This window comes from Canis lupus, chromosome 17, assembly GCF_048164855.1.
Source record: "Canis lupus baileyi chromosome 17, mCanLup2.hap1, whole genome shotgun sequence".
Lineage (NCBI taxonomy): Eukaryota > Metazoa > Chordata > Mammalia > Carnivora > Canidae > Canis > Canis lupus.
Genome location: NC_132854.1, coordinates 2,924,986 through 2,936,150, shown reverse-complemented (window position 1 = coordinate 2,936,150; position 11,165 = coordinate 2,924,986). Strand labels below are relative to the sequence as shown.

Genomic DNA, 11,165 nt, shown 5'->3' with positions numbered 1-11,165 from the left:
GTGATAACCAAGAACATTGCAATATTTAGATCTTTTTCCTCAATACGCAGGGTCACACTCATTCCCCAGGGATAATGTCTTGATCAAGTGTAAACTGAAACTTCGAGCACCAGAGAAAAAGAATCTGCCACGTAATACTTGGAATCCAAAGCTCCACCTAACACCTATCCATCCCATAGCCATCATCTCGGTTCTAACTTCCAACACCCCATTGAGTCTGCTTTGATTTATTTATTTATTTATTCATTCATAATATTATATTTATTTATTTGAGAGAGAGAGAGAGAATATGAGTTGGGGGGGAGGTGCAGAGGTAGAGGGAGAAAAAGGCTCCCCGCTGAGCAGGGACCTCCAATGCGGGGCCCCATTCCAGGACCCTGGAATCATGACCTGAGCTGAAGGTAGACACTTAACCAACTGAGCCACCCAGGTGCCCCTGAATATGCTTTGAATATAGCTGGATATATATGTTGTTCACCTCTGTTTATCTATGTCGTTCATCTCTAATTATCTTATATCCAACCAGGATTTGAAAAGTGGCAAATCCTTGGTCTACATACAATGGATGCATGGGTGATGGATGGATGCATGATGGATGGACGATGGATGATGGTTGCCTGGATGGACAGAGGGGAGGGAGGGAAGAAGGGCAGAAGAAGAAGACCAATCATTCTTTTTTGCAGTAGTTTCTGTAAATTATGACCAGTCTGGCTGTCATTTGGAAGAACTGCAAAATATATATAATCTAAGGTAGGCACGGCTTACCAATTTATCATAGGCCTGTGCAGTGACTTTTAATGTTTCTGTGGCAATACTGGCAACAAATTAATAAAAGCTTAATTTTTATACAAATAATTTTATTACAAATTTGAATTTTTAAGAAATACACATTTAAGGAAATTACATAAAAGGCCTTAGTAGTCTTAGAAACGTTTTGGAGACTTTTGGTGAAATGTCATTTCAGGCATAGTGGTCAATCCATCCGTTCCCTGCTGACGTTTGCACAGCGCTTGCCAAAATGAGGAAGCCCCTCAAAGGAGCTTCCACTGGGATACTGACACTAAGATTCTACAGAGCTGTTTTCCACATCAGGCTGCAGAATGAGGAATACGAATAAAACGAAGGCCTTTTACGGTTGCTGGTTTTTGAAGTCAAGTCATTCAGTTGTGATTAGTGTTTAAAACCCTGAAGATATTTAATACAGTATAAAAACAAAAAGCTCAAAATACATGTTTCATGGTAATAGACACGCTCATGAACCCGGGTTTGGCTTTGGCGATACACGAGTTTTGGTTTGGAGGTGAACAGTAAGAACAGATGTTTCCATTCAACACCCGTGTGTTTAAAAATCTATGTGAAAGGACAACACAGTCTTTTCAAGGAAGAAACTATGTAAGCTTTATTTTAACAGTGGAAATGAAACGAAAACTTGACCTGCCTAATTGCTGACATCTATATAAATTACTAAAATATATATATATTTAATTTCTGCCTACTTTTGGACCATCTTTATTCCACAGGAAATTCGTGATTTCTGCAAAAGCAGCTGCATAGTACCACACAGAGCAGAAAGACCTAAATTTATATTTGGGGGTTGGAAGATACAGCCGCTGAGCCCGCCGTGCCGTGGGCAGGTCCGAAACACTGCTGTTACATGACCGCTGTTTGTACAGACCCAGCTCGACAGTGACACAAACAAACATCCCGACTGGGAGTTGAAAATGCACCTGTTATAATACAAGAGTGAAAACGGGCATCCGCACAGAATGGAAGGCCCCGCACACCTCCTAGCACCCTTTGGTTTTCTGATGGAGTTCTCACTTTACACATCAGCGCACCGGATTGTAGAACAGACTTACACTTTTATTTCATCAAAAGTGCCATTTGGTATGTCACTATGACAGCTTATCATGGTCTTTGTTTCTCCTTCAGCAAGTAGAGGCCACCGAAGCAGGGTATGTTAGTTACGCAAATTCCTATAAGGCACTTTACGGTTTTCATACTGGACAGTGAGGTACACAGGATATATTTCTAGGGTTCGTTGCTGTTAAAAAAAAGAAGGGGAAGAGGAGGGAGTAGCACCATGTTGATCGTTAGCTGAGGGCCGGGTTTCATTACGTTCTTCTCATACAGACTTGGCAGCGACTGACGTGTGTGCGTAGCTCTCCTGCCTTCAAGGTGGATGGCGTGGGCTTCCTACAGGGCAGAAACCAGCCGTCACCCCCACAGCTCAGCAAGGCAGGGGAGTTCCTGGGGCCCCCCCATCTCCCAGAGATCTCCCAGGGGCTGGGGTCGGGGGGCAAGCCGGTGACGAGCAGCAGACAGCATGCTGGGTGTCACCTGCCCTCACAGTGATCAACAATCACGTGTGCCCTCTGCCCCACCCTACCCCATCCAGACTGTGAGGCTGGAGGCAGCCGTTGTGCATGCCAGGGAGGGCACAGATACAGCCACCCCACATCTGCTCCATCCAAAGTCTGAGCCACTCTGAGCCACTCCCACTGTGCCCCTGCCTCCTTGGGCTGTGACTTCCCCCTCCATCCTCTCTCCTCAACCACATCATAAACTCCTCCGGGGGAAGAAGCTACTCTCCTCTGTGACCCTTCACACACAGACTAAGTGCTCATGAAATACTGGCTGAATGGTGTGATGAGCAATGAATCTGGAATAATTAACTAGACCTTCAAATACTTATATAAGCTTTTGCTGGATTCTATGCAGGTAATCTGACTGGAGGCCAGAGGGAAAGACGTTTAGTGTCCCAAATGCTCCCTTGATCCTAGGGATACTACCCTTGATCTACCTGAATTTGACTGTGAGAGAGCTGAAGTCTGATTCTAATAAAATTAAAGCAGCCATTTAATAAAAGTAACTTGTCCTAAAATTAAGGCTGCTTATTTGCAACTTCTGTGAAAATCTTATTGCCCCCAAATTAATTATTTAAATTATTGGGATCTCATCTAATCTTTAGTTCATTGTGCCAGGCTGCTGATTCCAAAAAAAATAAAACCAAAAAACAACAACAACCCATTATGAACCCTATAACAGAAGCCCCAGGACCTGATACACCCGCCAAGTGCTCAATTAGGTAGCTGATGTCTAAGCGCTATCCCGAGAGTTGATGTCGACCTTCCAGTTGCCTGAAAAGTCTCGTGTGAGCTACTGACTAGGCACCTGGTACTTTTTTGGTGCTTAAAATATTACAAGTAGAGACACTCTTGCTTTGCCTTTTATGACCTAACTTAGGAAGAGTCAGGCTCACAGAAGAGTTCCACAACATTCTCTCTGAAAAGGCAGACAGAGAGGAGTGTTTCCAGGGGGCAGCAGTCCTTATTTCAGGGTCCCTGCACCTGCCCCAGCAGGGCTGCACGGACAGGAGGTGTGTGGGTGCTCCATCCACCCCCACGGTGGGCGCTGGGCTCCGCTCTGCCTTCAGCAAGCTCAGCAGCCCTCAGGGCCATTGTCTCGGCGGCAAAGTGCAACCGTAATGGGAAAGAAAAGGAAAGTCTCCCCTGTCGCATTCAGAGCGCTTGGGCTGAAATTAGTTTTTATTAGCATGAGTCTACCAAACAGTCTGCTTACATCCCCCAGAGCTCGGCCAACACACACACTAGAGTCAGCATGACAGCTGCCAGGGGAGCAAACGTGGCTCTTTCCTTGCTCACTCACTGGTAAAAGCGTATTTTTAAACGCTCTGTTTGAAGAGGCCAAGGGCTCCAGCTACACTCTGGTGAATCCCCCTGCAATGGATTCACAACCCTCTCGCCAATGAAAGAAGGGAATCTGTCACCTAGGCTCTGCCCTAGATGTGCATCTGGGCTCCTGTGCGCAGAACAGAAGCGAATACTCTCTGCTGCTGGTGGAAGGCGCATTCCTAATTACTGGTTGACAACCCTCTTTAAGGCTCCGTAGGAGAGGGGACATGTGTCCTGAAGCTGCACAGGGGCCCCGACTTACTTGAACATCTCGCTTCTCTCGATAGTGGCGAGCCAGAAGCTGTAAGCATTGGCGTAGTAGTTGCAGGTCCCACGGCCGTGGCACTCGATGAATGGCGCACTTCGAAACTCTTCCAGGCAAGACCCAGGAGACGCAAGGGCTTGGCCAGAACCTTCGGCGCCGGCGCTGGTGTGCTGTGGGGTGGCCGTGAGCCGGGAGTCAGGCCCCTGCCTGCCAGCCACACGGGGCCTCACGACGCCCGGGGAGGAGCCAGGGTGCCCCCCATCCCCAACCGCAGTGAAGCCTCGCACGGGTCATCGTAAAACACACCCGTGCCCACACTGCCCTCTGCCCACAGGCGGTTCCTGCGCGGAACACCGTGACCCAGAGCCAGGACTCCACCGCTGCTCCTCCCCTAACAGGACGCAGCCAGCCCAGGTTCATTAGGATTTAAAGAAATGCTGTCCTTACTATTTATTAGGTTTGAAACACTGAAACCTCCTCTAACCTGGGACGGAAGAAAGAGCCAAAATGTGTAAACGATTTTTGGAACCAATACATGTGAAAGCACACTTTCTAATCAAAGGTATACAGAATAATTAAAACCCTGTATTTGCTGCATTAGATGCTAAGTGTCCTTTTCTAAGGTACAGAACAATCATCTCCTGCTCTTCTTTGAAAAGAGAAAATTTAAATAAGAGAAAGAAAAGAGTAACAGCTATTGTAACTGTTAAAAAGCACTTGTGTCTAATGGGTTCGAGCAGGAGCGACCTGTGCTCTGAAACCAGGCCTGTCAGATGAACGACCCAAAATGAGATAAGACATCCCCAAACCCGCCATGACTGTTGTTTCAGACAAGAACATTTCAGAGCCACAAAGCTCTGAGGACTAAGCTAACACCCTCCATTCCCACCTGAGGACTGAAGGATGCTACAACATTCTGGGTCTGACCACGGTTCCGGTTTCAAGGCAAAGCACCCAGGCCAGAGCCCCTGCACTTCCTCACAGGCCCTCAATGGCTGGGAAAGGATAGAGAACTGGTTTTCTCAAACACCACTATTTTGGTGGGGCTTGTGGAGAGGCAAAAGGAGCCTCAGGGGCCATGTATGGCCGGGGGAGGGGGGGTGGGAAGGGGGTCTGCTACAAGCTGACCTTATGGGTTCAGAGCTTTTGTACATGCAACCACTACTTTAAATGGTGCAATAAAGTCAGACTGGTGTTTCAGGGGTGGTACATCAGGGACTGGTGATCAGGCCAGCCCAATGACAGGGAAGCAGTATCCCCCTGCTTGAAAGGTTTGCCCCCCCGCCCCCAATGCCCCTCGCACTCCACTGCTTCTGCTTCAGGCGTGTGCAGGCTGTGTACTGTCTCCTTTCCTCCTGGGGAGACACTCATTGTGGTGTCTCCACCACCTGGTCCTAGAGTAGCCACTCAAGAGGCAGGAGACAGCTCTGGCCAGGCGCTGGGATGCCTGCTGTCCGCAGCAGGGCAGGCCAGGCCACAGGGGAGGCTCTGGACTGGACTAGCCAAGCCTGAGGACTGAGGATAGGGCTGCAGAGGGAGGAGGCGGGGTTATTAGTGGGCGGCTTTGCTGGGAAGGAGGGGGTTTCCCAAAATGCTCACCATCACGAAGGAGTAGCCGATCCAGAGGGAGGACCAGCCGCTAGGGCACTGCGGGATCTGAATGGTCTGGCTGTGCACAGCCATCACCATGGCTGGCGCCTCACACACCGCGCACCTGGAAGGCACAGAGCACAGAGCCTGAGCACGGCCGCGGGGACTGTGGGGACGACGCAGGACGAAGTCTCTTCCCTGTGCTCTCACCCAGCCTCTTGGCTCATACTCTCTGATCCAGCTTCATGCTGATGACATGGCAAACGTGCCCAAAGCTCAGACTCTGCAGTGTGGAGCCCTCACTGGTTTTACAAGCCCCTCCTGTTGCTAGAACATCCACACCCAACAGGTGTTTAACCACCTGGTTTGTGGGATGGGGGACATCTGAAGGCCAGGCTGTAAAGTGGCCATCTCCCAAAAGGACTGGGGGCCGCCGACTTGTATTTTCTCCTTTGCACATTCCAGTGTTCTTCAATTTTTCAAAAGTGAGCATGGATTTCGGCAAGCACAATGAACACTTCAGACACAAGAGTTGGTGAAACTCAAGTGCTACCACTTCCAGAAGTCAGCTGAGAATCACCTTCAGCAGAAGTCCACGGTGACAGAGTCACTGATAAATCCTGCATCTGAGGCTGGATCCAGGCATCCTGGATCTGGGAGCCCCGGGAGCTTCGGACTCCTTCCAGCCTCACAGCCAGCAGAGCAGCGGGGAGACCCTGCCCCGGGCTGGGACACTGCAGCTGGAGCGCCTCCCCTGGAACCTGCTCCTGGACAGGTGCTTCTGAGCTCGACTGGCTGACACCTGGCCACTGGCACGGCACCCAGGAACCCAAAAGTAAAGCAACACAGGCTCTCCTGACTCAGACCTGCCCAGGTTAGGAAACTCTTCGGGGGCAAGATAACGTTTTGTGAGAGAAAAAAAAAGTTAAAACACCCGTAGTCACGTAATTACATTCAAGTCACAAAACTAACAGAGTGTTAGCAATGCTGATAAATGACTATAAATGGTGTTAATAATTACACCTAGTTATGCTGGAACATTTGCATGAAAATGGATGGAGAGGGGGTAGAGGCCTAAATTAGTCATTCGATTTTCCATGGATGTGTGTGTGTGCGTGTGTGCACGCAATTTTCTATTTTATTCGCACAAGTGCAGATGAATTAAAAGGCTCAGTTAAACAACAGTTACTGAAATTGGCCTTATACATCTGCTACCATCTCTCTGCCAGACACAGAAGCCAGAAATAGAGTGTGGCGGACCGAGCTTGGTGTCAAGCTCTCTCTGGGCTGGGCGGCTCATCGAGGAGGGGATCCTGGCACCATCCGGGCAGATGGACAAGAGAACAGAGTCACAACAGGAAGAGCTGGAGGGTGCCTTGAAATTCAGACAGTCCATTCCCCCGTGTTATTCCTGAAAAGGCTGAGGCCACAGAGGGGCGTGTGAGAGCCAGGGCTAGAGCGCAGCTCCCTTGCTCTCCCGGCAGAGGCCGTGCCACCAGGACAATTAAACAATCAGCGGCTCGCGATGACTCATGTGTGCGGGGAGCCAGAAATGTCTGTTCTGTTCTCAGGACAAAGGGAGAGAAGTTGCCAGCTTTTCTGCTTAACACGAAAGGATTTTGTGTTATTAACTCTTTCTAAAAGAGCTTTAGGAGCTCCCCCCAAAGTAAGCCCAAAGTCCTGAGACCTCGGGCAACCTCTCAGTGACAGTAACCATGGAAACCACGGGCTCAGAGACCAGAAGTGGGCAGCACCATTCCAAAGGGAAGGAGAGTCTTCCATGTTCTGTCTCCCTTTCTGATATTTCCTACCCATTTCTTCTCCTAACTCTGGGAAACGAACTAGGGGTGATGGAAGGGGAGGAGGGCGGAGGGTGGGGGTGACTGGGTGGCGGGCACTGAGGGGGGCACTTGACGGGGATGAGCACTGGGTGTTATTCTGTATGCTGGCAAATTGAACACCAATAAAAAATAAATTTATTATTAAAAAAAAAAACAAAGGGAAAGAGAAACAGGGTGGGCTTCGGGGGCAGCGGCTCGAGGGCATGACTGGTAACGTCCCCCCCGCACTGAGCTGCTGTGGGTTCCCTAACAGGTGTAAGAAGCTGAAATGCATGATGCTGACATTTACGAAGTTCATGCTTCCGGGTGGGGGTCTTCCTGAGAGTCAGTAAGGGGTCCGCAGGGAACAGCAAATCTCAGACACGCGCTTCTCGTGGACGTGACTTGGGAATACTGCAAACGCACGCCACAGCCCCTCCCTCAACCAAATCAAGGTCAGAGGTCAGTTTTATCAAGGAGGTAAATAACAAACAAACATGAATAATCGTTTTCTACCTGTGATCCAAGGCAAGCTAAATAAAAACACAAAGGTGGTTAGTTTTCCTCCTGGTGCAGGCGGCAAGGTTCTGCACGAGGACGGTCTCAGCAGAGCAAGTCACAGACACTCAGTGGCACATGTGCACAACCGTCCGTTTTGAAAGGTGCCACTCAAAAGTGTAGTGAACCATTTTTCCCATTTTAAGACCCATAAAGGGAGCTTTCTTACAGCTCAAAAGAAAAATCAAAGAAAGCTATCAGGAGATATTTTAATGTAAGTCATTCAAAAACCTATGGTTTTCCTAATCTCGTAGGGCATCTTCGGCCCTTCTGCCCCCGGGTCCTCGCCTGTGGTCCAGCTCCCCCAGATCGTCATCTGCCAGGACCTGTTGCCCCCACATGCCCTTGCAGAGCCAGAGGAGCCAGAAGGGCCTGTCCTCCGCCAAGACCCAAACTGGCCTCGGGGCTCCCAGGACCGGCTCCAGCACACTTCCTGCTCACTCTTCCTCTGAACACAGGACCTTGGCATATCTTTCTTCCTGGTCAAAAGCTGCTTGGTTCTTTAGAGGGAATGTAGAAAGGCTAATAATAAGGTTAGTCCTTACTCTCACTGTCCTGGGGCAAAACTATCTTGCCTAGTCACTCTGCTCATCCTTTATTATCTTAATTTGTTACAAAATAAAACTAGAGAATAGCTTCTTAGTCAGATGGAGTCAAACCTTTGCCACTTTTCTATGACTTCTGCTTAGAGCTAAGGAGTCAGCTTTTAATTAGAAGGGATGAAGCAAAAATAGGATGATCATGTACTTCTCAGTCATAATAACTTCCATTTCCCACCTTATTTCCTACCAGGCAGACTCTGGGACACCCGAAAACCTACTCCAGACATTAATTAGTGTGGAAAGCACGTAACTGGGAAGCTGCTCAGTCAAACAAATAAATTGTCAGTGGGAATTCACCCTAAGGGAGCAAAAGCTGGTGGGGTGGAAGGATCTGAAAGAACCTTAATACGTACACATCTGTACGTATACAATGAAGCTGTATGATCTTCCTGGGTATAAACGACAGATACACAGTGTGTCTGTGGTATTACATAGACACCTCACACCCATATCGGAGTTCCTGCACTGAATGCCACTGAACTGTGCATTAAGAAATGGTTAATGCCACTGAACTGTGCATTAATTTCACATGGTGTCTCTTTTACCACAATTAAAAATAACAAAAAAAATTTTTTTGATTTTACGGGGTTGGGGCAATTCAGAAGAAAAAAACCTGAAAAGGCTCCTTAAAGAGACAATTATTTAACAAGACAAAGTTGAGAGTGCTGTTTCTGTGGCTGCCGAGGACTCCAGGGGCATCACTTCGAGGGAGGAAAGGTGGCCACCCCTTTGCCTTGCACGGAACAGGAATTCTCCCCCAAAGCTGGGCATCGCCTCTCCAAGGCAGCACAACATCATTTTGAAGAGGAGAGCTAACTCTTATATCAGATGCTTTTATGGCTGACTTGTGTTATAGATCTGATTTCACAATCAATACACTGAACGGCAGTGGGTCGAACGTTTTTGGGGGAAAATTTTTAAAAAACCAGAAACAATCTCTGCCTAGTGTACGAGTGGTTTTCCTTCTCCAATCCTAAAGCCACTCGGACTCACCTGCTAATAAATGGCCTGATGTTGTCCCCGGCGATGGGCGCCATGGACATGGGCATGGGCTCCGGCGTGGATAGCCAGTAGGAGTAGTCGTTTCGGGAGGCGAAGTTACACACGTTGTTGATGTTGCAGAAAAGGAAGGGCATCGTACTGAACTTTCGCAGACAGCTCCCCGCCGTGCCTAGAGCCATGGGGAGAGACAGCATCAAGGGCTGGCTTTATCATCAGTCCAACTACGTGCAACGTAACCATCACAATGGAAATGACAGTGTTTTAAATTGTAAACAGGAGGAAGTAAATACACACACAGACTAAGGTGATTGTAAATGAGCATTAGATTAAAGTATTATGTACGATATTTTAATTAAAGGAGAGAAATCTTTTTATAAACCGGAATTCCAAAAGAAATTTAACAGGTGGCTCCTTGTTCGATGGACAGTAACAACCTCGATGATGCCTTCGACAACAGTTTTGCCAAAAATGTAGGTTCTCTTTACAGGGCTGCTTGTTTCGGAACTCCATAGAAGTCAGAGGTGTGTGTGTCATTAAACCTAACTTGGGGAAGGGTGTCCAGAGGGGACTAGAGAAGTGACAGCCAATGGGCAGCCTTCTGAGTGAAACGAACAAGAGGGATGGGGCTTGGGGTGTGCAGAGCAGTTCTGGGCGGGGGAACATGCACATTTTTTAGAATGGGCACCAGCAAAGCTACCCTATTTTAAGACTCTCAACACTAAATGTGAAGTATGTGCTCCAGAAATCTTGACCTACATGATAATCTGAAGAAGAAATGGAAAGCTGCATTAATTTAAAAGGTTCAAAGACTCAGCCTTTACATTTGCTTGGCTTCCCTTTGTAACGTGGTAGCTGCTGAACTGGTGGTTTGTTTTGTATGGAAGGAGGGAAACAGAATCAGGCCCCATGCCACTAACTGCATCTTTGTGATGCCCTGAAGCACAGGACACCTGGGCATGCCATGACTCTACGTCAGATGAACACCCTTGTCCCCACCATTCTCACCCAAGTCCTGGCCATGGGCCCGTTCGTTGCCTTGCACGTAGAGCAAGGAGTACCCGTGGTAAAGAATTTTGGTCCCAGGTGGACACTGTGGGTCGTCTGTTGTTTGACTGTGCCTAGTCACGAGGAAGCCATGGTCCACAGATGGGGTGCCCGGGGGACCCATGGATCCTGGCAACCCATCAGGGCCTGGCGGGCCTGGAAACCCTCTTGGACCTGGAAGAGAGAGAGCAATGAGCTTCTCTGGCTACGAGCAGGCACCCCTGAGAGGCTTCAAGGAGGCCTAAGTACAACCACCTCCATGCTGCCCCAGTTTCTCCTTTCTACAGACCACCCGAGATGTTCTATAGACAGTGCTGGGTGCAAAGCAGATGCTCAGAAAATGGAGTCCAATGGGTAAGAGTAACATGTGAAAAGGAACACAGGAGTAAGTAAAATAAATGCCAGGACCCAATGCATGTCACTTAGACAACATTTTGGGGCTCCTCTGAAGAAGGATCACAGAAATTATCAGAGCAAAACCTCCTTCCTTTTAAGCTGGCTTCCCTCCCACGGCAGCCCAGCAATGCACATGGGAATAGGGCAGTAAGGGCCTGGGGCTGGCACTGTGTCCTTCTGTCCCCTGGGTCCC

General features: G+C 48.6%; 1 protein-coding gene across 3 annotated transcripts in view; it reads right to left on the bottom strand.

Annotated features, from left to right (window-relative positions):
* Positions 1–836: 836 nt before the first annotated feature.
* The window catches only part of COL4A1 (collagen type IV alpha 1 chain), a 141,439-nt gene continuing 131,110 nt past the window's right edge, over positions 837–11,165 (bottom strand). For all 3 annotated transcript variants that reach the window (XM_072782398.1, XM_072782397.1, XM_072782396.1), the window contains exons 48-52: positions 10,538–10,750; positions 9,524–9,701; positions 5,560–5,674; positions 3,958–4,130; positions 837–2,196 (exon numbers count right to left, since the gene is read on the bottom strand). In XM_072782398.1, coding sequence (XP_072638499.1) covers positions 2,115–2,196; positions 3,958–4,130; positions 5,560–5,674; positions 9,524–9,701; positions 10,538–10,750 — 761 coding nt within the window. In that variant the 3' untranslated portion in view covers positions 837–2,114. The remainder of the gene's footprint in view (positions 2,197–3,957; positions 4,131–5,559; positions 5,675–9,523; positions 9,702–10,537; positions 10,751–11,165) is intronic.